This window comes from Macrotis lagotis, chromosome 8 (genome assembly GCF_037893015.1).
Source record: "Macrotis lagotis isolate mMagLag1 chromosome 8, bilby.v1.9.chrom.fasta, whole genome shotgun sequence".
Classification (NCBI taxonomy): Eukaryota; Metazoa; Chordata; class Mammalia; order Peramelemorphia; family Peramelidae; genus Macrotis; species Macrotis lagotis.
Window position 1 is genome coordinate 19611163 of NC_133665.1, and position 27141 is coordinate 19638303.

At 38.0% G+C, this 27141-nt stretch overlaps 1 protein-coding gene across 1 annotated transcript; it reads left to right on the forward strand.

Annotated features, from left to right (window-relative positions):
• The first annotated feature begins 1263 nt into the window (after positions 1-1263).
• NDE1 (nudE neurodevelopment protein 1) lies at positions 1264-27141 on the forward strand. Its single transcript, XM_074196485.1, has 9 exons — positions 1264-1347; positions 10583-10713; positions 11744-11897; positions 17138-17286; positions 17519-17655; positions 18441-18620; positions 22532-22623; positions 24159-24310; positions 25357-27141. The coding sequence occupies exons 2-9, from the start codon at positions 10628-10630 to the stop codon at positions 25448-25450; spliced, it is 1044 nt and encodes a 347-aa protein (XP_074052586.1). The 5' UTR covers positions 1264-1347; positions 10583-10627; the 3' UTR covers positions 25451-27141.

A 27141-nucleotide genomic window follows, 5' to 3' on the forward strand; every position in this document is an offset into this window, starting at 1 on the left:
AGGCTGCTATCGAGCCTATTAAATAACAAATAGACTTACTGCAAGACTCCACACTGGGCGTCCCCAACCCAGATGAAATCATAGGTTGGAGCCAAAAATGAAGTCCTATTTTCTATGGAACACAACTGTCCAGAAAAGTAAAATTCATTTAATGTCCTGAATTTAATTAGTAGGAAAGCTTAGATTTAGAATCCCAGCTCTCTTGTTTCCCAATCATAAGTAAGTAGTCCTTTCACCATACTGAGCATTTCTCAAAGTTTTTGGTGACTAGAACAAGAGAAAAGCTACCAGCCTGTCATGTAAGGAAGCGGTGTAGATGACTTGCCCAAATGAGAGGAGTGGGTAGAGGTGAGAAAGACTTGTTTTGCAAAAATGGTGTTTGAGTTTTTCGTGTCCCACTCTTCTTGACCCCGTTTGGTATTTTCTTGGCAAAGGTACTGGAGTGGTAAACCACAAATGATCTCCTGATCATTTTACATTTGGTGAAACTGAGGCAAACAGGGTTAAGTGACTTGCCCAGGACCTCAAAACTAAGTAATAGCCGAGGCAGGATTTGAACTCTTAATCTTACTGACTTCAGGCCTGTCTCTACATCTTCTGTGCCACTTATTTCTCTAATGGAGATCTTCTAATGAATAATGCCAACGTTAACACCAGCTGCTGGGAACCTTTGCCCTGATTTGGGGCATGAAGCCCCAACCCCGGAGGGTGGGTGTCTGAAATTCAGTTTTGTTTTTTTTTTACAAGGCAGTAGGGTTAAGTGGCTTGTCCAAGGCCACGCAGCTAGGTAATTATGAAGTGTCTGAAGCTGCATTTGAACTCAGGTCCTCCTGCCTCCAGGGCGGGTGCTCTACCCACTGCCCCACCCAGCCGCCCCTGCCTTTCATGGTTCTTGCAGCAGAGCCCGGGACAACGCGGGGACGGGGCATGCCCCGGACCTAGGCCATCCTGGTCACGAGGGGAGGAAGCCATGCCGTGGGGTCCTGCCCAGGAGCACCGGGGAGCAGAGTCCGCTCCACCTGTAGGGGAGGCTCAGCGAACCCCGCGATCCGGATCCGGGCCCGGGCCCGGGCCCGGCCCCGGCCCCGGCCCCGGCCCCGGCCCCGGCCCCGCCCCGAGTCTCCCGGGCCGCCGGGGAGGCCCGGGGAGGAGGGAGGAGGGAGGAGGGAGAGAAAAAGTTTCCAAATGGCGCTGAGCTGCGCTGATTGGTGGAGGAGGTCGCGATCCGGCGGCGAGGCCGCCAATAAGAGGCGGCCGGGGGTGGCCGGGAGGCGGGGGCGGGGCCCGGAGGGCTGAGCGGCGCCGCTGCCGCCCCTCCCGCCTGCTTCTCCGCCGCCCGGAGCCCGGGTAAGTGCCGCGGTTGGCGCTGGGAATGCCGGGGACCCCGACTTCTGCCTCCGGGCGGGGCGCGGGTGCGGGGGGCCGGGGAGCGGTTGGGGCTCAGGAAGGCGCCGCGAGCGGCGGCTCAGACGGCCGCGGGCCCCCGGCCCCTCCGGCGGCCTTTGCTGGGTCCCGCCCGCCGGCCGAAGTTGGTGCCCCCCCCCCCCCCCCGTCCCGTCCCTTTCTCCCAGGTTTGGGGGCCCGGGCCTCGGACTCCTCGCTCCGCTGCACCTCGCATTCCAGACTCCTGGGCAGCCCCTTCCCACGCCGCCTTCGTGCCCCTGGGCAGCGCGCCCTCCTGCCCCAAGCCCTTGCCGCCTCCAGATCCTCCTGCAGATCCTCCTCCAGATCCTCCTCCTCCCTTCTGGGACCTTTGGGGAAAAGATCCCTCCCATTATCCTTCCCTCACCCCAGAGCCCTTTTGGAACCCAGTCTCCTTTGGGGAATACAAGCCAGCCTGCTCCCCCCCCACACTCTTCCTCCCCTTCTCTCCTCCCCCTACCCCCCATCCCCTATTCCCTTTCCTCCCTGTGGTTTCTGCTGCAGGCAGTTTCAGATTTCCCCAGACAGCAGTTTTGGGTGCTGCTGGATAGTTGAAAAAAAAATTCTCATCTACAGCTTGAGTTTCAGGGACTTTGGGGGGGGAGGGTCATGGGGAAAACCCTCCAAAACCTTCACATCCTCCTTGTTAGGAAACTGATTAAGGGTCTGGGGTACAACCAGATCTCTTAACCTTTTTTTTTATTGTCTTGGGCCCCTTTGGCATTCTCATGAGGACTGCGAATCTTTTCTTAGAATAATTTTTTAGACGTAAAATGAAGTGAGATGCCAAAAGAAAACGATTTTATTGAAATAAAGATATAGGATTTCCTCCCCACCCTCATTCAAGTTATACATCCCCTGGATACCTTCGGAGGTTGAGTACTTGATCTTGAATGAGATGCCACCTGAAGATTTTGAGCTTCCTTGGTTCCTTTTAGCTTCTTAAAAAAAAATTCTTTTGTGAAGTATTGCTGGTTTGGAGCTTATATCACTATACTTGATATAGCTGATACTGCAAAATTTAATGGTCAGTGAGGATGTTTCCAAGGATTCCAGTCTGGCCCCTACATCACTTGTTTTTTTGGTTCATTGATGGGTGAGATTTCTTTAGTATAGGTCCTTTCTCCATCTATCCATGTATGTGCAGATGAAAGCACCCTTTATTCTTTTTCATTTTTTTGCCCAGGGCTTTTCATAAATCTTTTATAGAGCATCCAGTCAATGTGCTAGATTTCTTTCTCTGCTTCTTTTACTATCCAGAATTATTATTCTGTCACTCAGACTGTTTCTTATTCTTAATGCATGACTAACCCACTTCTTTTCTGGTTATCTATATTTTCCCTTCTTGAGATCATGTCTTCATAGGTAACATGTTGACAGCCTACTTATGCCTACCATGAGCTTTATTTCTAAGTTCATTAATTGCATTTAGACCCAGAATACTGTAAGTTGCTATGAACTTCATATCTACACAAACAACTACATTGATAAAACAAAGCAGATGAAATTTATCAGTGATGTGTAGACAATGATATGCAATTGGGTGGATAATCTTGTTGAAACTTAATGTTCTTTCTGACTCAAATATATAATGAGCATATATGCTTATGTATCTTGGACATCGGAACTGCCTTCTCCCAGAAGCCCATTCCTTTAATGTGGATATTCTCTGATATATGTCTTGAGTCATATAGAGCAACACCATATTCACTGAAGAATCAAAATTACATTTAACCAAAAGACTATTTAGAAGGGAACAAGCAATGATTGTATGCCTATTGTCATGTCTGACTTAATGAACTTATGGATCATATATGTATGCTGTTTTGGCAAAGATACTGGAATGATTTGCTATTTCCTTCTACAGTGAATTAAGGCAAATAGAGGTTGAGTGATTTGCCCATGGATCACACAGTTAATAAGTGTAGGAATTTGTCTTTGAACTCAGGTCTCCCTGACTTCAGGCTCAGCACTCTATCCATTGAGCTGTCAAGCACTTTCTACAAAGTGCTGTTATAATCTCTGTTTTGCAGGTTGAGAAAACCGAGGCAAACAGGTTAAGTGACACACCCAGGATCATCCAATTTAAAAGTTTCTGTGGTCCTATTTTATCAACAGGTTTTCTTGACTCAAGGCCCAGTGCTGTATCCACTGCTCCATCTAGCTGCCTCTAATGGAAAGACTTATTTGAAGGTTGATTCCTAAGTACATTCGTATCCAACCAGTTTCCTTATCCGGTTTTACATTTAACATTAGGTAAAAATAAATTGTGCTTAGGAAATTTTGAAGCCCCTAACTTGGAAGAAAGCCATTCTTCTTTTAAAGAAAATTTCCTTTTAACCCAGTTCATTTTCCTAAGTGACTATTTTAATGAGTTTTTTCCTTTTGTTTCATTGAATCTAGCCCTATATTACAGTCTTATTCCTTGGAAGACGATTGATAGTTTATGATAAAGACAACCTAGTCTAGTAGGTAGAGTGCCGGCCTACTTCTGACAGATGTATCACCTGGGCTAAGTCATTTAACCTTGGTGTATTTGAGCTTACTCCCTAGAACTTAGTTAACCTAAGTCATGGGAGGGAATTCCCACATAGGAGTTCCCCATGTTTGGAAATGTATCTATCCTTTTTTTTTTTTTGTATATAAGCATATGATACATTTTGTGTGCAACTTTAAAGAACATAGAGGTTAAATCAAAACTGAAGGGAGGCCAGCTTGCTCCGACCCCAGGCACAACACTTCTGCAAATTATGGAGCTTACATCATACATTCAAAGCTAATGGACCATGATGACACTTAGTAACATCTTTACCATTCCTTTCTTCTCTTCTCCCTACTTCATTCGTTTTAATCAGAAACTGTTCATGAGGGGTCAGGGAGTGAGAATATGGAAGAAAGGGTAGGTGACAACAATTTTTGGGGCTTTACATGGTTTTGTATTGTCAGAGACCAGCTGTGCTGACTTTCTGTACTGACAGGAAATTTGAAAATATGTTTAAAATTTGTTCTGCTTTTAACAGTGTTTTGAAATCAGAGGTGACTGACTTTGTTTTTAAGGTTTTTTTTTTTCCTGGGAGGTTTAATTAACACTTGGTCATAAGAAGCAAAAAAATTTCTGTTTGCAAATGCATATTTTTTAATGAAGGATACCTGACTGCTTTTTTTGGCAGAAAATACTTTGGTGTAGTTAGTCCCAATTTTATTCCTCCTTGTATTTTGTGACAGATACATAATGAATTTTGTATGCAGATACTTTTTGTCACTGTAACTACCTAGAACTGTTCAGGCATGTGTTCTGAGAAATGATATAATAGTATAATTTATTGGGAAAGAAGACTGTCCTGGAAGTCTGAAGACTTGGGCTCTGGTTTCTGCTTTGCCACACTCAATATAACCTTATACAAAACACTTAACTTTTCTGGGCCTAAGTTTGGAGTGAGTGGATTCAACTGCATGGTCTTCCATGTCAAGTCCCTTCTAGCCTTAATTGGTTCTGAAACCTAAGTAAAAATGATGTGAAAAATGGAAGTTTTGATTCAGACAAGGTAATATTTGGAACAGTTGGAGGAAAGTCTTGCCTCAGTCAGAATATCTGCTTTTTCCATGGTTCAGAAATCAAAAGTACAACCTGTTTGCTCTTAAGGCTTGGTTTTATGGCAGGTTAATTTTTATATGTTAAAAAAAACATTTATCTCTATGTCAAAGCAGAGGTGTGTGAGGTATGTACATATCTACCTTCTGGAATTAGTAATTTATTCGCATTTAAAATAGAACTAAAAAATCCTATAGTATGCCATAGTTTTCAACAACAACTGAAAGATATATGGGCAAGTCCTTTTCAGTTCTCTGATCCTATGATCCAAGGAAAAGTCTCTGATCCTATGATCCAAGGAACATAACTCAAGATAATAAGATTGGATTAAGTATATTTCAGGCTGCTTGAGACAGAGGAGATGGTTTTAGTCAGTCTAGTACTGGGATATACAAAGGAATTGAGCTTAAGAGTCCTCTTGGAATCTGAGGCAATTTTGACTTTTTTTTTATTTTTATTTGTGGAAAAGAACTCTAAAGACTAGCCTCACTCTTATTTGTGTGAGTATAAAAAATTTTTGCTTTATGTCCCTCAGATAATATTATATAAGAGATAAATCAGAAATGTTAGAGGAACAAGTCTTTGAACTTTATTGAGCTTATTTGCTTTAGGAAACAAAAAATATAAGATGTCACTATATTCTGTGCTTTTTTCAGATAATAAAATCTTATATTATTAAGATAGTTATTTATTAAGAAAGTTGAATTGTTGTTGACTTCTTGCCATTTTTCAGTAGCAGTGTATGATTTTCTCAGAGTTTTGTTTTTAAAATAAAAATAGTTGATTTGTATTTCACTCTTTTCATTTTCAACTTCAGGCTTAAATAATTGTGCTGACTGATGGTAACTCAGTTAATATATTTAAGTGTACCACATGCAAAGCACTATGTTTGTAACGAAGGCCCATAATTCTGCTTATCAAGTCCCTGAGTCTGTGACTTTACTTTATGTACATAAGTCTATGATTAGGATCTTGCCTAAATAGTAGAATTTTTTGCCCCAGAAATATGCCTTGATTTCATCTTTTCTTCTAATCCATAAGATTATGAAGCACTAGAAAGAAGGGGGTTTCTTTTAACATTATAATCTACTTTTCGGGAGTGGCTAGGTGGCACAGTGGATAGAGCACTGGCCCTGGAATCAGGTGTACCTGAGTTCAAATCCAGCCTCAGACACTTAATAATTACCTAGCTGTGTGACCCTTAGGCAAGCCACTTAACCCTATTGCTTTGCAAAAAAAAAAAAAAAAAAAAAAAAAAACCCTTAAAAATATAGAATCTGCTTTCCATTGGTTGGAGGTGGGGGGGAATATCCCGGAAAAGGAAACCCTTCTCTGAAATTTACATTGTCATAATAATATCCTTTCAGGTATACCACTTTTATGCGCCTCATGTCTCCTAGGCTTTTCTTATCACCTCTACTAAAGTTCATGTTTATTTACAGATGTAAATTAGGCCTAGACTGGGGATTTTTTGTTTATCCTTAGCCAATAATTTTACTATATTTAGTTTTCTCACATGTTCATTTTATTGTTAAAATTTTTTTATTCTGAATTTTAAAAAGTTGATCTTATCTTGATGATTCAGGAAAATAATATATACTTTATCACAAATAACCACTTGTCTAGTCACACATATATACATATACATGTTAGTAATATGCTCTTTGATTTTTAATATGGCTTATTTCTTTTTCATATTTCTTTGCATAATTGTAATTTTTAATGGATGTGTAATGTAGTAGTTTATCAGATGTTTCTAAGTTTATTTCAGTCAGCTTTGTTACAAATAACTTTTTCCTAGGTAGTTTGCACTTTCTTCTTTTAAAAATGAAATTCTTGGAGTATCCCTAATAGCAGGATTATTTGATCAGAGGTTTGTAATTTTTATTATGTGTTTCTTGGTTGCTCCTTAAAAAGATTGTATCAGTTTACTATACCATCAGGAGTTTTAAAGCTAACTATTTCCTTATAACCTGTAAACATTGTTTTTTTCCTCCTGTGGCATTTTGATGAATGTGAGATATTAACCCCAGAGTAGATTTGCTTTGCATTTTTGGGTTATTTTTGAAGATGATGATGATTATTATTATTACTGAGTTTTAGTATTTTTTTCTGGTGTTTCATTATGATTTGTGTTTCTTTTTATTATTTTTTCATAAACTTTGACCTTGTGATTCATTGAAGATAAGGTATTCTATCAGTTTATAATAAATATTCATGTGTATAAACATACATTGTCTTTGCTAAGATTTTATCCAATATATTTGCTGCAAAGATTGGGAAAAATTTGTATTATTTAACCTGTTCTTGTAAATAATTAAAATTTTTAATAATCAAATTAATCCATCTCATCTCCACTAATTTATTTCATTTGATCAAGAGATAAGCTATCCCTCTTCCAAATCAAAAAAGTTTTTGGTGCAATCTAATGTGTTTTTAACTCATTACTGGGTTACATAGTATAAGAATTAAGTTTTATTTTTCACCATATTTGTATTCAGTTTTCTCAGTATTTTGAACAATGATTTCTTTTGCCAATGTTTAATAACTTTACATATGTTAAACATCAAATACTTTATATAATGCTATTTCTGGAACCTGTATTATGATCTATTCTAATTTTTTTGTCCTCTTAGATGATATTGATAATTATTATTTTGTATGTTTACAGCCTGTCCTTTTATACAAATGAGAAAAAGCAGAATTATTCAACTCTTATTTTACTTCTCTTTTTTCTGTTATAGAAACTGATCTTTGGACTGGAAAGGACAAAACAAATATAGCTAAAGGGGAGTTTAAAGTAAAGATAAGTAGGGTCGTAGTAAGAGTCCTTAGCTGTCCTGAATTACTTCAAGAGACTAGGGTCCACATGAACTATCGCCTAGGGTACTGGCAGATATGATTGTTAAGCCATCATCAGTGATATTCAATGCAGCATGGAGAATGGGAGAGATACTTCAGAATTGGAGAAACAGTACCCCAATTTTTTAAAAAAGAAAAAGAATAGTCTTCAAACTGTAGGCTAATGAAATTGTCTTTGATTCCTGGAATGTATTCAAAGTATGGTGCTAGAACATGCAGAAGAGGAAGCTAGGATCACCGAAGAGATTGCATAGTTTCATCAGGAACATGTCATACCAGATGAGCTTCCATTTCCGTTTTTGGAGGGTTGAAATTAGTTGAAATGCTGAAGAAATGTCATTTAACAGTATTTTAGCAAAATACTTGATAAAGTATCTCTTGTGGAAAAGAGAGGTGTAGGCTAGATGACAGTACAGTACAGTTTAGATGGATTTAAAATTGGTTCAACAACTGGACCCTAAGTACATTCAATAAGGATTCATTTTTAAAGCAATGACTGATAAGCACATTTGAGGGCATATTCCTATAGTTCATATAATACCCATCCTTCCAAAAAAAACCCTAGTTTTTAAAGCACTGAGAATATTTTATTCATTAAAAAGAATATTTTCATTCAACTGGAACATCTCGTTTCAGAATTATCATTGGTTTCTTAGTCAATTCTTTTCTTTTTAGTCCATGTTCTTTTCTTTTTTTCCCCCACTCAATAGTATTTTTTCCAATTACATGTAAAGATAGTTTTCGACATTCATTTTTATAAGATTTTAAGTTCCAAATTTTTCTCCCTCCCCAAGACAGCAAGCAAAGTCCTTATCCCTTTTGCTCTCTTTTTGCTGTTTGATACAGATAACCATATTCTCTTATTCTGTGACTTCATGACACCTTTCTCCTCTGCTTCTTCACTACTTCTATGGCCACTACTTTTCTGTCTCCTTTGCTGACTCATTTTCAGTATTATAATTCTGGGTATCTGGGCCTTCTTAGAGAGCTTGTCTATGAGAATGAGTTGTAGCTCTCTACATATCCAGCCCCAGTCTTTCCACTGAGCTTCAGCCTTACCATCACCTATTTTCAAATTAAATGCCCTGGAAACATTTTAAACTCCACATGTTCAAAATTGAATATTATCTTTCTACTTAAACCCTCCCTTTCTTTAAATCTCACTGTCTCTCACCTCTCTCTCTCTCTCTCTCTCTCTCTCTCTCTCTCTCTCTTTTTTAAAACCTCATTTATTCTAATAGCCTAAGTATTGGTTTGTCTACATTGTCTCTTACCACTTTGGTTTATTTTGTACCCTCCTGCAAAATTAATTTTCCATAAGCACAGATATGACTGTCTCTCTTCTCAAATCTTTCTTGTTGTGAATCCCTTTGGTAGTCTGGTGAAGTTTGTGGAATGCTTGTCAGAATGATGTTTGTTTTTTTTGTTGTTTTTGGTTTGGTTTGGTTTGGTTTTTGCAAGGCCATGGACTTAACTTAGTCAAGGTCAGTTTTATAACTAAGTAAACATTAAGTGTCTGAGGCTGGATTTGAAATCACAATCCTGACTCCAGGACTGGTGTTCTTTCCACTTCAACACCCAGCTGCCCCCCTGAATGATATTTTTAAATGCATAAAATAAAATACATAAAATTACAAAGAAACCAATTAAGTTCATAGTCTAGTAATAAGCTATCCTGACTCCAACCTATTTTCCCCTCCTAAATTCTGCAATTTAGCCAGTTTTCTTCTCTCTGTTCCTCACAAACCTTCAAACTCTTATCTCAGTGACTTTGCATTAACTATCCCAAATGCCTGAAATATATTCCATCCTTACCTCTACCTCAGAGACACCTTGTTTTCCTTCAGGAAGCTGCTCAAGCACATTAAATCATGAAGCTTTTTCTAATTCCAATGACTAGTATCTTCTCAAAATAACTTGTTTATAACTCCTTTGTATTGATTTACCTTATGTTTTTGCTTGTGTATGTGTGTGTTTGTGTGTGTGTACGTGTGTGTGCACGTGTGTGTGTGTGTGTGTGTGTGTGTATGTACTTGTTGTCTTCTCCCTTCAGAGAAGCTCTGGACAGTAAGGGATTGTTTCATTCTTTGTCCCTGTTTACCCAGCTCTTAACACAGGTCTTACAAAGTATGGGCTAAAGAAATGTTTGTCCATTGATTAATTACCTTATTATTTACTTTTTGCCACCCTAAGGGTAAATCAGGGACAATTAATAGCTGATACAAATAATCTAATCTGCCACCTTCCACCACTCTCTTTTGATATAAACCACTATTTATATTTAAAAAAACCCTCTTAATTTTCAACAAAGAGGGTCAGTCACTTTTTTAAGTGACACTGAGATTTTAGAGAAGCTGCTAGTAAGAGTAGGGAATTCCCTTCTCGGAATTTGGGGAGGAGAAGAAAATAAGTAAAAAAATGTGAATGGATAAAGCCCCAAATGAAGATGAGAAACATGATTTCATTGAGAAGAGGAATGCTAACAGAAAGTATTACCCTTAGCAAAATTTAATTTGCTGATCATTAATAAAAGTTAGTACCATTAGCCTCTATATTGACTATATTAGTATTTTGTGTACCCTGAATATCTTGTTGATTGTTGGATTTTATTTTGTCTTTATTATTTTCCTGGAAATATTTTGTTAGGATTTATGGACTACAAATTGAGTGTCAAGTGTATAATGTTATTTAAATCTTTCTTTATAGGTAGCATGCCTCAAAAGTAATATATCTGTCCTCATATATCTTACCATGGAGGACTTAGGTAGGAAGACTTTCAGCTCTGAGGAGGAAGAAATTACCTACTGGAAAGAATTAGCTATACAGTATAAAGAGCGGTAAGTTATTAAACTTCCCCATTGATCCTATCTCATTATCCACCATCTTAGCTCCTCTTAGTGGTTAGAGTCCAGGATTAGGAGTCAGGAGTTCTGTGTCAGAGAAATACTGTCTGACTTCAGGCAAATCATGTATCTTCTCTAGACCTCAGTTTCCTCATCTGTAAAATGAATGAAATTGGACTTAGATCTCCAATGTACCTTCCATCTCTAAGTCTGTCATCCTATGATTCTTTGATTATATCCATCAATTCTGAAAATAGAGAAAATAAACTCTCTTCTGAATCATGTTCTAAGCATTTGTGGTGTAGTGAAAAGAGCCCTATAAACTTGCTATAACCAAGTTTCTCAGTTTCCAGATAACAGAAAAGGGGATAGTAGTGCTCTCAATCTCATATGACTGCTCTGATGATCAAATAATGCAAAGTATATAATAAAACATGAAAGGCTGTATACAAATATCAGCTGTTCTATCTAATGAGAAATCAAATCTTTATAAAAAAAATATTTTGGACTCTGCACTGTGATGTTCTTGACCTCTGGTAGATTGGGGGGGGGGGTGTTGCAAGGCAAATAGGGTTAAGTGACTTGCCCAAGGCTACATAGCTAGGTAATTATTAAGTGTCTGAGGCCGGATTTGAATTCAGGTACTCCTGAATCCAGGGCCGGTGCTCTATCCACTGTGCCATCTAACTGTCCCAGATTGTTTTTTTTTTAAATGGGTTCTCATTATTTCAAAGAACCCAAGGGAGCCTGATATAGGGAAAGACACTGGTTCTAAAGTCAAAGGACCTGAGTTCAGATTTTACCTCTGATGTCATTATAATCCTGGAAACCTCCTAGGAGAAGTTTTATTTCATGGATTATTACATCCTACAGTACATCTTATTACATCCTAAAGACCTTTTAGATTTCAAGTATTGAGGACAAGAAGTTAGAGAAAAGGAAAATTAAAAATTGAATGGTACTAAATTATTCCACAAAGTTCTGGATAATCTCATAAAATTGGTGGTTGGGAATTCTTTTATAGGGCAGACAATACACAAGAGGAACTGCGTGAATTCCAAGAGGGAAGCAGAGAATATGAAGCTGAGCTGGAGGCCCAGTTGCAACAAATTGAAACCAGGAATCGACATCTTTTGTCAGAAAATAATCGCCTCCACATAGAACTTGAATCAATTAAGGTAAGAAGGCCCTTACTACAGATCCATTTAGGGATCAGTTGTATTTTCAAAGGACTATTGGTGAAGATGGCCTTCCTGTCCAAAGCAGAGGGGGATAGGCTGGAGTCTTGGGCTGTCAGTTATGGCGAGGGTTCATTTGGGCAGGAGAAATAAAAAGAAGCCAATTAAAAAACAAAATCTTTTAAAAGTATTGAGTAGGGGGAGCACTTTAAGTGGGCAAAGACATACTAGTAGGCACAAATGTGATAGAATTTTTGGACATGAAGATCCTGATCTCCCTGAAACAGAGGATACATTTTGGGTGAATGATGGCATAAGGTTAGGTAGGACTTGGAAGCTTTGTGCCCTAAGGCAGCCAAATCCCTTAGTATCTGAAAATTATGTTTCCTGTATGTTGTTTTCACTTGATGTTTTAAACTGTCATTATACAATTTATATTTTTTAATTTATCACAAAATAAATTATATGTTATGGATAATGGGATTTCTTGCTTGAAGAATCATGTACATTTAGAAAAAGTAATATTAAATAGTGTTCCTTAGAATATCCCTGATCTATGGATAATAAACTCCTAATTCAGAATTCTAGACTGCCTACCACTTTTCTTCTTCTTATTCTCTCTGATTCTTCATTTTTTCCCAATCTCAACTATTCTTCAATCCTGTTCTATATCTTCTATCATATCATATAAATACATTTTATTTGTTTGAGTTGAAACCCTTTCATTTATACTCCTTCCATCTTTTTGAACTCAACAGAAATTTGACTCTCTCTCCCAAAATATTTCAGCTCCAGATACCATCTCTAGTTGGGTGTACCTTCCTCTCTGGATCAGAAGCAAGAATTGACATGCCCTTTGTTCCATTCTACCACTTCCACCATACTACCACACCACCTCAGCTGCTGCTATTCTATCCTGTATATCACCCTTTCTGGGTTCTGGTTTCAATGAATAACCAGCTCCCATATCATTCTCTCCCTTTCTCAAGATGCTTAATACCTGTCTCAGGTAGATGGTAAAGTGTAGAAAGGGCTGAACTTAGGAAGACAAGTTTGAATCCTGTCTCAGACTCGTCTATCAGATGTATGAATTTTGGCAAATAACTTCATCTCTCAGGCATCTTTTCTTTTTCAATAAAATATAGATAATAATTGTGCATGCCTCACAGGATTATTATAAGACTCAGATGAGATAATTTATATAAAGGTTTTTGTAAAACTAAAAGTGCTATAATAATGCTATATCAATATTAACTATTATTTTAAAGAATCTTTTTTGATCCTGTTGTCCTCTCAATTATGAACATAATTCTCTTCCCTTTTATAAGCAAACACCTCAAAAAGCTATTTTTATTTATTTATTTCTATCTCTCCTCTCATGTAATTCTCAACCTTTTGCGTTTTGGCTTTGTACCCCTTACCAGTTTTAGTCAAATTGGTCCAAAGGCATCACAGCCTTCTTTTTCCTAATTACATGCAAATATAGTTTTCAACATTTATCCTATTACAGGTCTTTTAGTTCCATATTTTTCTACCAATATCCCTTCCCTCCTTCCTTAGCATGACAGTGAACAGTCTATTATGGGGGTATATGTACAATTGATCGTCACATCTTTTAACAGTTAAATTTGATCTTCATCCTTCTTGTCCTTTCTGCAGCATTTGATCCTGCTGACGACCTCTTCCTTTTCCTGGGTATTTTGTCTTCCCTTCTACTGTCATGATCATGATTGCTTGGATTTTCTCATACCTTTGTCTATCCTGAAGTCATTATCCATGTCTTGACTCCTAATCATGATCTTTGATCTTCAGTTCTGGGCCCTGTTCTCTTTTTCTAACATCTTTTTTTTGGGGGGGTGATCTCATCAGTTCTCATAGGCTCAATGAACTTTGCAGATAGATAGCTCCCAAATCAATACATCCATCTCTAATTTCTCTCTTGTGACTTTTTTTTCCTGCCTCAATTCTTAGACATCTCTAACTGAAGGCACCTCAAGCCCAGGTTGTCCAAAAGGGACTTTATTGTATTCCTTATTAAATCTACACCTCTTCCAGATTTTTTTTTGTTGTTGTTGAGGGGATCACTGTCTTTCTATTAACTTGGTTTTGTAGTCATGGAATCTTTCTTTTGTCTACTTTTTCCTTTGTCCCTCCATACCAGTTAGGTGACAAGTCTTGTCAATTTTATATTCATAACTTCTGTTGCTTCAATCCTCTGCTCTCCTCATACAGTTCTTATCTATCATTCATTGTGCAAGTGATTACAACCTCTTCCTTTTTGTGTTTCCTGCTTCCAATTTTCCCAACTCCAAGCTACCCTCCACACAACTGATAAAATTATCTTTATAAAGTACATCCAACTGTGCTCAAGAAAATTTGGTGACTCCCTTTATCCCTAGGAAAAAATACAAATTCTTAGTTTGTAGATTAGACTAAAAGGGACCTCAGGTCATGTTGTCCAAACTCCTCATTTTATTTTTGTTTTTTAGCTTTTACAAAGAAATAGCAAGAACAGAGTACAGACATTTTCTCCACATCTCTGGAGCATACTACCTTAGACTCTGCTGGAAGAAGTAGGCTCAAAACTTAGCTCAGTTCTTATATAGCATTGGTCCCACCAGTCTAGTCTTTGTCTCATTATGCTGGGCTGGAGTCCTAAAAGACTCTTCGGGGTAAATGTGAAGTAGCCTTCTTGGAACACTGGACATTGAGATTTCCACTGAACCCTTTAAACTCCAAGGGTCAAGAAAGCTGCTCTTCCTTCACTTGAAACAGAAAAGCCCAAGAGAAAAAAAGCAAGAAGCTAGTCATATTTCTTGGGCTGTGTGTCCTTAGAAAGAGGCATGGTCTCCCCAGATTCTGTAACTAAGTTACCAAGCTCTCCTACACACACAAATGAAGTACAGATAGCGCCCACATTTTATAAAAGAAAAAAACTAGAGCAAGAAAGTGACTGTTCCAGGGTCCCACAGTACTGGACTTTGATTCAGGCTCTCTGACTTCATTTCTTATGCTCTTTCTGCTGAAGCTGGTATTCATATCTTTTCTCCTTTCAACTCCAGATTCATTTCACATTATTCCCCTCCATATATACTATATATATATATATATATATATATATATATATATATATATATGTATAATATTTTAATCAAACTTTTCCCAATCTAGAAAATTCCTAACTTTATTTAAAGTTCAATTCATTTGCCAACCAGTGGGAAGCCTTTATGAATCCATCTGCTTATTTGTGTACTTTCCTCAAACTTCCATATAACTAATCTGTTTACATAACTTTATCCTTTAGTAGGAAGGACACTCTTGGGGTGGGTTCCTTTTTTTATATATCCCTAGCATGTATCAGAGTGCTTGGCACCTAATAGGGAGTTTTAATAAATGCTTGTTGCATTAGGTTGGATTTTCTGCCTTGTCTGCCTACTTTGAAAATTTCTGATCCCAAGTTAGATTATTTAGTCAAGTTAGATTATGAAGAATTGTGAAAACAGAGCAAGAGAAGTTTGGACCCAATAGGCAATGGGGCATTATTATTGTAGGTTATTAAGGAGGGGAATAACAACTAAAAATTCCTTTTTAGAAAGCAGTCTTGTAGATGTCTGGAAGTAGCAAGCAAGCACCTGAAGTAGAGGACCAGATGGTTGTTTGAAAAATTGAAAGATTGACTTAGACTGATTCTAAAAGCTATATATATCTATATCTATATCTATATCTATATCTATATCTATATATATATATATATATATATATATATAAAAGCAGGAGAATATATCAGCATTAAAAAGTGGAAATAGTAGAAATAACTTGGGCTTTTTAAAAAACCTTTATACTAAAATACCCTCAACAAAAACTCATTTGTAAGTCACCTTATAGGAACATTCTGCAACTCAGTCCTTGACAATTGACTTATTCATCACAAGTTGAATATAAAACCCTGTAAGGAAAGAAACAGAGAAATCTATTGATAGCTCTATCAGCTGACAGTTTATTTTAATTAGCACAAATTGAAAGCTCAAACTTTCAGCAACATTCTTTCTTGTTAATCGTTTCAAAAGAGAAAAAATTTAAATGTGTAAGTATATGGGAAGCATTTTATGTACCTGTATTCTTTCAGGACATATTTTGAAAGTAGGTTAGCTGTCCAGGATTTTGTATAGAATATATTACATAGTTATCATTACTCTCTCTATCTCATTATATGAATAAGGACTTTAGATAATCTAGCAATAAAATGATGTATGAAATCATCAAATCTTTGGGAACACCAGTATGGATAGTTTTGTCCTTAAGGGAGTGTACAACAGGTGGTGCTTCCCAGTTTGGAAATTTACTGAGGTTGGAGATTGGTTAAGCTGTGTCTTTGCTTGTGGCCAGTAAACAGAGCACCATAGGGAACAGAAGCAGTAAGGATGTTGAATGTCTCTCCTCATACTGTGAACAATATGCATGTTCTTTAGATATTCTTTCACAATGGCTTTCTCCACAACTCTCTGGGCTATTCATTATTACATCACTTAAAACACTCCCAGAGACTGACTCATATTTGTTTCTGGAAACAGCTTTGTTTACAGAACAGAGGAAAGAAAAGTTTATATTTCAAAAGTTAGATTGAGCTTTTGTCCTTGAACATGACCATTTTTCATTCTAGCAATATGTTGGGATTATTGCAAATTGTTTTATATGTTTATATGGAAATAGTTTTAAGGAGAAAAATTAAGATGCAATTTTAAAAAAAAATGTGTTTGGGTAGATACCTTGTGGATTTTTAAAAAGAAAAAAGTCTCTATTTTTAATTGAGTTTGTCATTAGATCATTTGAAACAAAGACCATTGAAGGAAAGGTCTCTTTCCTTTACAAAGAATTACCTAAAAAAATACCAAAAAGATAAAGACTGTCCAAGTTTTAGTATCCTATGGGTTAAAGAAAGGTTTTAAATCCCTCATGCTTTAGGGAAAATATGCTCGAACAAAGAAAATAGAAATGATGTTTAGGAGAATTTGTCCTTTTCTTAATGATGGACAATGTAATCTAGACAACTCATGGTCCCTAATGAAATAGGTCAATATTGTTTTCATTTATTGAATAGACTTAGAAAGATTAGAATAATTTTATTTGTATAAGTAACATAATAGTAGTTGCAGAATTGACTTTTTTTTAACTTTTAAGGAAACAGCAAATGTACTTTTTCAGAAATGTTAAGTGATTCATGTGGATGTTTCAATTCTCAGGAAAAGTTTGAAATGCAGATTTCTGAAAAGTACCAACATATCACTGCATTAGAAGATGATCTTGTACAGACTAAAGCGATTAAAGATCATTTACAGAAATATATCAGGGAGCTAGAGCAAGCAAATGATGACTTGGAGAGAGCAAAACGGTAAGATGGATGAACAGGTAGTTTGATTTTTCACATTGTATTGTTTGTTTTTGGTCTGTTTTTTTTTTTTTAGGAAAAAGTAAAATGATGTATTTTTTACATAAGAATATTTAAGATACAGAAATATTGCTTCTTTGAAGATTTGCTCAGTATCTTTTAACTCTGCTAACATTTTTTGATCTAATTGATTTTATAGTGTGAGCTCATAAGTAATTTTGTTTTTTCAAATCAGAGCTACTATCATGTCTTTGGAAGACTTTGAGCAGAGATTGAATCAGGCCATTGAAAGAAATGCCTTTCTGGAGAGTGAACTTGATGAGAAAGAGAATCTCTTAGAATCTGTTCAGCGATTGAAAGATGAAGCCAGAGGTAAGGTGAAGATTTTGACAATTTTCCCTGGAGTCCTCATCCAATAGTCCTGCTTCATCCTCTACCTTCCCTGCCCCATTCCGCAGCATTAACCAGACACTCCCTTTTGCTGGGAAGTTGAAATTTACTCTGGTAATGAATGCTTATGAGCAAACTAAGACTTGTTAGACTACATATTACTGCTTTGGGTAGACACCTCACCCTGTTGTCAGTGTGAGAACAACAGATATTCTTTCATGGAATCTGACCATGACCCACATATGGAGTCTACTGAAATTCGTTTCTCATGTTGGGTTCTGATTCTGTGGCCACAGTGGTATCCATTTCAGGAGAGATGTTTCCTCAATGTTTTCTTTACTTCTGAGGTGATTGGATATTAGGAGCAAGGATGGGGGGGTTGGTTTTTTTTTAGAGCTCCTAGCTGCCAGCTACAATCATGTGGCCTAATGGGAATTGGAACAATCTAAAATCTTGTAACTTTCAATTCATTTCATGAGGCAGAAATCATATTTAAGAGGAACAAAGGAACATGCTGTTCAACCCTTGAATTCTTAATTTTCCAAATTGGGGGAAAAGGGTTATCACAACAATCAGTCAGCTTATTTACTAAGAGAGGGTGTGTGTGTGTGTGTGTGTGTGTGTGTGTGTGTGTGTGTGTGTGTATGGGTTCTATTTAGAATTTACTGCATTAATTTGTTTTTATAGTCATCATTTACTAAAGACATATGGTGGCAATTTAGATTGAAAAGAGAATGATTTTTTTTTTAAATCCTGATCCTTGCAAGACTTGCGACAGGAATTAGCAGTGCAACAGAAGCAAGAGAAACCCAGGACTCCTATGCACAGTTCATTGGAAACAGAGAGGACTGACACTGCTGTGCAGGCGACAATGTCGGTGCCATCTACACCCATTGCACACCGAGGACCCAATGCCAGTATAAACACACCTGGATCATTCAAGAGAGGTAAAGGCATGATGTTCACTGCACTTTTTTTAAAATTAATTAATTAATTTATTTTTATTCTCATTTTGTACAAATGTTTTTTTACATTAATAAAATATTCTTCTTTACAAGTAAACAAAGTACCCCTCCTCCTCCCCCATGAATATAGATAGACTTGTTTGGGCGAAAAAAAGTAAAGGGGAGAAGAAAAAAATTAAAATAAAAAAATAATAATAGTAATAATTGTAGGTATGGCCAGGTGGTGCAATGGACGAAGCAACAACCCTGGAGCCATAAGCACCCAAGTCCACATCCAGCCTCGTAAACCCAACAATCACCCAGCCGTGTGACATGCAAGCCACCCGATCCCCATTGCCCTGCAAAAACCAAAAAGAAAAAAGAAAGAAAAAAAAGACCCAAAATAAAATAAAATAGTAATAATAGTAGGGGTGGCTGAGTGACAGACAGAGCATTGGCCCTTGAGCCAGGAGCACCTGGGTCCAAATCCGGCCCCAGACACCCAAAGATCACCCCGCTATGTGGCCCCAGGCAGGCCACCCAGCCCCACTTGCCCTGCACCCTCCCCCAAATAATCATAACAAAAAATGTGCTTCAGTCTTTGTTCCAACACCAACAACTCTGTCATGGGTGGATCTCATTCTTTATGATAAGTCCATCACAAAAGTTACTTCCATATTTTTCCAACGTTGCCATTGCTGATCACAACTCCCTCCTTTCTTATTTCTCCACTACCATGTACTCTATTTTCTCTCTCCTTTCACTATGACTCTGCTGTAGGGTAGCTGAGTGGCGCAGCAGACAGATCCCTGGTCCTGGGGCCAAGAAGCCCTGAGCCCCCATACCACCCCTTAGGCCTAGAATCCACCTGGCCCTGTGGTCCTGGGCAGGCCTTCCATTCCCAGCCCCTTGCAAGAAGTAAGAAAGAAAATGTGTTATATCTGGCCATTCTCCCCCATGGTCCATCCTCTCCTCCTTTATTCACCTTCCCACCCCTTCCCCCTGCTCCCCCCTCCTTCTTACTCCACATGTCTATACCCCATTGAGTATATTTGCTGTTTCCTCTCCTAGCCATCTCTGATGAGAGCAAAGTTTCTCTCATTCCCCCTTGCCTCCCCCCTTCCATATTATTGCAATAGCTATTGTAATAAAAAAAAATCTTATGTGAAATACCTTGGACTATTCCCCCTCTCCTTTTTCTTTCTCCCATTCCATTTCCCTTTTTTTCTATTGACTCCATTTTTACACCATATTTTATCTTCGAATTCAGCTTTCTCCTGTGCTTCAACTATAAAAGCTCTCTCTACCTGCTCTATTAACTGAAAAGGTTCATATGAGTATTATCAGTGTCATTTTTCTATGCAGGAATACATGCAGTTCATCCTCATTAAGTCCCTCATATTTCCCCCCTCTCCTCCAATCTCCATGCTTCACTTGAGTCCTGTATCTGAAGATCAAACCCTCTGTTCAGCTCTGGCCATTCCAGAAGGAACCTTTGAAATTCCCCTGGTTCATTGAAAGTCCATCTTTTTCCCTGGAAGAGGACATTCAGCCTTGCTGGGTAGTTCATTCTTGGCTGCATTCTAAGCTGCCTTGCCTTCCGGTATATTGTATTCCAAGCCCTACGTGCTTCCAGTGTAGCTGCTGCTAAGTCCTGTGTGATCCTGACTGCAGCTCCACGATATTTGAACTGTGTCCTTCTGGCTGCTTGTAATATTTTCTCTTTGACTTGGGAGTTGTGGAACTTGGCTATAATATTCCTAGGGGTTGGTTTTTTGGAATCTCTTTCTCTGGGGGATCGGTGGATTCTCTCCATTTCTATTTTGCCCTCTGCTTCTAGAATATCAGGGCAATTTTCCTATAGTAATTCTTTGAAAATGATGTCAAGGCTCTTTTCCTGATCATGACTTTCAGGTATTCCAATAATTTTTAAATTATCTTTCCTAAGTCTGTTTTCCATATCAGTTGTTTTTTTCAATGAGATATTTCACATTTTCTTCTAACTTTTCATTTTTTTGGTTTTTAAGTATTGATTCCTGATTTCTGTTAAATTCATCAGTCTCCCTGAATTCTATTCTTTGCTGAAGGATTTGTTCTCCTCAGAGAGTTTTCTTATCTCTTTTTCCATCTAGCCAATCTTGCTTTTTAAAGCATTCTTCTCCTCAATAACTTTTTGAACTGTTCTATCCATTTGACCTAAGCTGGTTTTTAGCATGCTATTTTCTTCAGCATTTTTTTGGATTTCCTTGACTAAGCTGCTGACTTCATTTTCATGTTTTTCCTGCATCTCTCCTTTCTTTTCCCAGTTTTTCTTCCAACTCCCTCATTTGATTTTCAAAGTCTTTTTTGAGCTCTATCATAGCCTGAGCCCAATTTCTGTTTTTCTTGGAGTCTTTAGATACAGGAGCTTGTGCTTCCTCATCTTCAGACTGAGTATTTTGGTCCTTCTTGGGCTCATTTGCAAAATATTTCTCAATAGTCTTCTTTTTGTTTCTCTGCTTGCTCATTTTCTCAGCCTGGGCCTGGTTTGGGGTGTTTCTTGAGCTTTTGGGACACTCCCACAAGGTTGTCAGTGTGTGAGGCTCTGTCCTCCCTCCTGGTCTGTGAATGCGCCCCCTTCTGCCATGAGGCTGAGGTGGGGGGGCCCTGCTGTTCTATGGCGGGGCTTAGACTGCTATCAGGATCTGAATGTGGTCAGAGCCCCAGAGTCCCTTTCCAGGGGCAGAGGACAGAGCTCTGCCATGTCTCTTCACTCCCCTCACTCAGCTCAATGGGCTCATGCCCTGGTGGCTCCTGCTTACTGGCTCTGCCTGCTTCTGTTTCCTGGATCAGGGCTGGGGAAAGACCATGCTGCTTGCTGTGTGCCCTGAGGGCTGGGCTCCATGTGTTCACTCTGGCAGAGGTCCCCCTCTGTTCCCCCACTTTGTACCCGGTGCTCCTCGGGGTGCAGCTTGGGAGACTCCCCCGCTGCTGTGAGCTGAGACCCCCAGCGCCCTGGGGCTGCCTCCGGCAGGCTGAGGTTCTTTGGCTCTGATGGGCCACCCCTCTGGCGGGCCGCCTCTCCGACCCGGGGAGCAGAGCCTTTCTGCTCTTTTCCAGGTTACCTTGAGTAGGAGAACTGCCTCACTGGGTCCCTTTGTGGGTTCTGTCTCTGGAAAGTTTAGTTAGAGTCCTTAGCTGATGAATTTTATCAGAGAGCTCCTAAGACTCCATCCCTTCTTGTCGCCATCTTGGCTCCACCCCCTTGTTCACTGCACTTTTGAGGAGACCAAAAGGAGGGAGGACCAAGATGGATGCCATATTTTGTTTTTATATGTGAATGTGTATTTTTTTACATGCATCTGAGTTATTAACCTAAGATAGGAACTGAATAAATAAGCTAGCTGGTAGTATTCTGCACATTACCCAAGAAACTTATGTTAACTTTAACTAAGTAATAGGGTGAGGATTCAGTGAAGTGATTTTAAACTCCAGTAAATTTAAGGGCACTGTTAAATCAATAGTTTGACTCATGCATCATTTTTTACATCCATAAAATAGATTTGGTATTACCTACATTCTTAGAATTCTGCTGAGATAACTGTCACATAGTTGTGAAACACTTTGTTTTTAGTTAATATTTTGTATTTAGTTGTATCCGTATTAACAGCTACTTTTAATAATGATAACAAATACATATTATTTTTTCTGGATTTCCTTGGGAAAATAGATACATTTGTCCCATACTACATGAGGTAGTTACCCATACAACAAACCCTAAAGTTGTCATATTATTGTAGTTCGTTGTAAAATTGGAAGCCATTCATAATGAAAGTGCAAACAAGAATCAGCAGAATGCTTTTCTGCCATGCCTTGGTCTGGGTCTTGGAGCTGCATAGTGTTTCTAAGAGTCTTTCCCCTTTTCACATTCTAAGGCTTGGAGGACAGTTACGGGGGTACTCCTCTCACGCCAGCTGCCAGGATCTCCGCACTGAATATTGTGGGAGACTTGCTTCGGAAAGTTGGGGTAAGAAGAAATGGCTTCCTGGTATTCTATGGGACTTCTTACAGGTCATAAATTCAAACAGATTTGTAAGACTAGGTGAGATGCATTTGTTTATTGATAGGGGAGTTGTATGAATTTTATACTTTATCTTTGACTCTTTGTGCAGCTACTGTATCACTTTTTTTGTGTACATTTGATTGAAGCTGATTTCTTCTGAAAAGTTGAATAATTCAGCTTTGAAAACAAATGATCTTTGGGTGCATTGTTGTCCCCATTTCAGGGTAAGAGCCTTAAAGGCAGGGCCCATCTTATTTGCTTTAGGTTCTTGGCACATGGTGAGGGCCTAATAAATGATCTTTTATTTTAGACAGGGTTAAGTGACCTGCCCAAGGTCACACAGCTAGGCAATCATTAAATGTCTGAGGCCAGACTTGAACTGGAAGCTGAATTTGAACTCAGGTCCTCCTGACTTCAGGGCTGGTGCCCTATCCACTGAGCCACCTAGCTGCCCCCTAAATGATCTTTTTATTTAACTTTAACAACTAAACTTCTTGAGGAAAGGTTAGTAACATATACAGGAGGAGCTTTGTTTAATTTCATCTTCAGTATGTTTTTCTGCCCTGGCATTCCTACTAGAGCAACCTAGAGCATGTGGTTTAACCTGTCTAACTTTAATTTTCTTATCTCATAAGTGAGAATATTAAATCTATTGATGTTTTTGGTTCTTTCCAGGTCTCAGTCTATGAATCTGTATATTCCAGAATAGAATTCACTTAGAACTCTACTTTCAAACCAAGACATTCAGTCCTTTCCCTGTATGTTTACTAGAGATTGTTACCTGGATTATTCTCCTCAAATTGGTTTTTTTAAAAATGTTAAGAGATTCACTTAATTCTGGCATGTTGAAGGATATTTTGAGGCCATATTTATTTCTCTTTGTTTATCATGCACTTAATTTCTAAGAGAAATTTTTTTTAAAGACTAGGGCAGAAAATTTACTTTTATAGATTTGTTATTTACTCCAAAGGAAGCTTTTCTGTCTTCATAATTTAAAAAAAAACATGTTATTTTAAAGGCTACAGAATACAAACAAAGCTCATTCTATTTTCCATATGAATAGGGGCTTATATGTATGACTTCATGGAAACTTGGAACTAATTCCTTTTGTTATTGCTTCTAGTTTTCTTCTCTAGTCTAATTTCATTAAAGTTATCTTGTTTTCTATTATATTAAACAAAGTCTCAAGTTTCAGCACTTACTAATGTCTGTGCCAAACTCTGAGGCTGTCTTGATGCTTCTTTGTGTTTTACAACCGCTGTTTTCCCAGAGCCAGTGCCTGGTTGAAATGTAGTCTAACTTTACATTTTTGCCCATGGAGGATGTTTAAAATCTTAAACAAGAATCTCAAAAGTTTATTTTCTAATCTAATTGTGTGGCACATTTCCTTACCACGGAATAAAAGAGTAGAAATCATTTAATTTTTTAAAGCAGTTCTCTGGAATTAACTTGACAATAGTCCTTGCCTCTAACTTGGGGATGAAAACATTTTTCTTTAGGCACTGGAGTCCAAACTTGCATCCTGTCGAAACTTTGTATATGATCAGTCGCCAAACAGAGCAAGTGTTGCATCATCAGGGCAAGGCATCAAGACCAGAGATGGCAGTGAAAAACGGCCAAGCAATACCAGTGTGCCTTTGGGAGAGAAAGGGTTAGTACTATTGGTTGCTGTAGTTTCCTTGTAGAGGTAGGAGAAACAGACGACCGATTCCTATGAAATAAAAGGTCCGTTTGCTTGGTAATACCCAGCATCTGTCATATATATATATCTCTAATCTTCTCTACATACACATAAACACTCATTCTCTCTCTGCCTCTTTCTCTTTTTCTGTCTCTGTCTCTGTCTCTCTGTCTCTGTCTCTGTCTCTCTCTCTCTCTCTCTCTCTCTCTCTCTCTCTTCTCTCCGTCTCCTTAAAAATCTAGAGAACCCTCACTGTGTATATATTATCTTCTCTACATACTCTCTTGAGAACTGAGTTGAATATTTGGTCTGGGCAGATAGCTAAGGGAACTGTCATTTCATATTAATATTCTATAACATTGGTTTCTAACTGAGAATTCTTCAGTCAGACTAATTTCAGCGAAGTCATTTGTTCAGAAATTTGCTAATTTGTCTTTTTAACTTAAAACTCCATTCTGTGTTTCTTGGAAGAGTATTTTGTTTTTTCCAGAACTTTCAGGAAATTAGCATTAAATTCTGGTCAGATAAGATTACCAGAGCTAGTCACTAGATCTGGAAATAATTTAGTTGTCCTAATCTATTTTATTTGTCTTTTTGTATTATATTGGATTTTTTTAGTTTTGTTTTTTAATTAATGTTTATCAGAAGCATCATCCAGATTCATGGAATATTTAGAAATATGCCCACCACCTTTTCAAACTAAAAGCCAAATTTCTAGGTGGCTGTCAGACAAAAATTAACCAGGAATTTTTCAGGATGTGAGAGTGATTGCAGATTTCTTCTGAACTATTAGAAATCACTATTTTTTTGGCAGTTTTCAGAAACTGAACATGGAACGTTTTATTAATCCTAATCCACTAAACACTAATCAGAAGTAAGTATAATCTCATCTATAGATGAGGAAATTGATGCACAATTATTGGCCCTCAGATTCTGTTTCTTATCATTTTCTGTATCCTGATGTGAACAAATTACTCCCTACTGTATTAATGGCTTAATTTTCATTCTATCTTAAGGTTAGGAAAACGACTGGAATTTGGAAAGCTTTCTTCAAGTATTCCATCACCATCACTGCCATCACCACAAGGTGTAGTCAAGATGCTGCTTTGAGAATCATGGGCATTGAAGACTGTGGTGTTCTAGTTTTGTTATTATTTTCTTTTGAAACTAATCTTTTTAAAATTAGTTTGAATAAAATAACAACAAAGACATAGTAGTTAACCCCATATGTTGTGGACCAATGTATATTTTGGAAAACTAGCCTGCAGGCAGCAGTTTTCTTAACAAATTTACTTTGCCACTGTCTACAGTGGGAAGACTGAACATTTTCTGTTACTATTTATTGTGGAAATGGCTGTTAACTTAATTGTGGCCAAATAACTGGCCAACTTAGATGTTGTAACTAGGGATGGTAGTCAGTGGGATGTTTTACTTGTCATTTTTTCTTCATATATGTGCCTGCCCATCCTACTGGCTTGCCTCCATCCTTCAAAAGGCCCTTCTTTAATTAAAACACACTATTGATAATGACCATTTTGTCTAACATGAAATTTTCAGTGCTGTATAGGTTTATTAAGGGATGGTTTCATTTAAATCATGTCTAGGAATACAAGGTAATATTCCTGTAGAATGCTTCTTTTAAAAAAGGCATAAATGGTACAGGATCCCTCCTTGTTACCTAACTAAAGCCTTTGTTCTTACTGAGTTATTTAGGTTTTTTATCCTAAAACTTTTAGTCTAATTGTAAGCTAAATTTTATTTTAGCCAAGGTCAGTAAAAAAAAATTATAAATAAATTATAACAATTGACTTAAATCTATTTGTTAGGTATTAATTTCATTTTCAGATTTCGTGAGGCAAATTGAGGCAGTTTGCTTTCTATAAGGAAATCTGAATAAAACAAGCTTCATTCAAAGGCAAATTTGAATTATGTGAGACTTCTTTTAAAAGGACCCACAATGTGTAAAAATGGAATCAATAGATAAAAGGGAAATGTAATGGGAGAAAGAAAAAGAAGAGGAATAGGCTAAGATATTTCATATAATAAGATTTTTTCTTTATTACAGTGAGCTATTGCAATGATATGGAAGGGGGGGAGGCAAGGGGGAATGAGGGAATCTTTGCTCTCATCAGAGGTGGCTAGGAGAGGAAACAGCATATATATACTCAATGGGGTATAGGCATCTGAAATAAGGAGAGAAGGGGGGAAGGGGGGGATGTGAATGATGGAGGAGAGGATGGACCACGGAGGGAGAGTGGTCAGCTATAACAGATTTTCTTTTTCACTTCTTGCAAGGATCTGGGATCATAGGGCCAGGTGGATGCTGGGCCTAAGGGGTGGTATTTGGACTCGTGGCCTCTTGGCCCCAGGGCTGGGGATTTGTCTGCTGCCGCCACTCAGCTACCCTACAGCAGAGTCAGAGTGAAAGGAGAGAGAAAATATAGTACATGGTAGTGGAGAAATACGAAAGGAGGGAGTTGTGATCAGCAATGGCAACAGTGGAAAAATATGGAAGTAAATTTTGTGATAGACTTGTGATAGAATGTGATCCACCCACAACAGAGCTGGAGGTGTTGGAACACAGACAGAAGCACATTTTTTATTATTATTATTATTATTATTATTATTATTATTTTGGGGGGGGGTTGCAGGGCAAATGGGGCTTTGTGATTGTTGGGTGTCTTGAGGCCAGATTTGGATCCAGGTGCTCCTGGCTCAAGGGCCAGTGCTCTGTCTGCCACCTGGCTGCCCCTACTATTATTATTATTACTATTTTATTTTATTTTTGGGTCTTTTTTTGT

What these genes read in the sequence shown, in the direction of transcription:
- NDE1 (XM_074196485.1), top strand. Translation starts at nt 10,628, where the DNA reads ATGGAGGACTTAGGTAGGAAGACTTTCAGCTCTGAGGAGGAAGAAATT. An exon ending in GCTATACAGTATAAAGAGCG is followed by an intron (nt 10,714 to 11,743) that starts GTAAGTTATTAA and finishes ATTCTTTTATAG; the next exon opens with GGCAGACAATACACAAGAGG. An exon ending in TAGAACTTGAATCAATTAAG is followed by an intron (nt 11,898 to 17,137) that starts GTAAGAAGGCCC and finishes TTCAATTCTCAG; the next exon opens with GAAAAGTTTGAAATGCAGAT.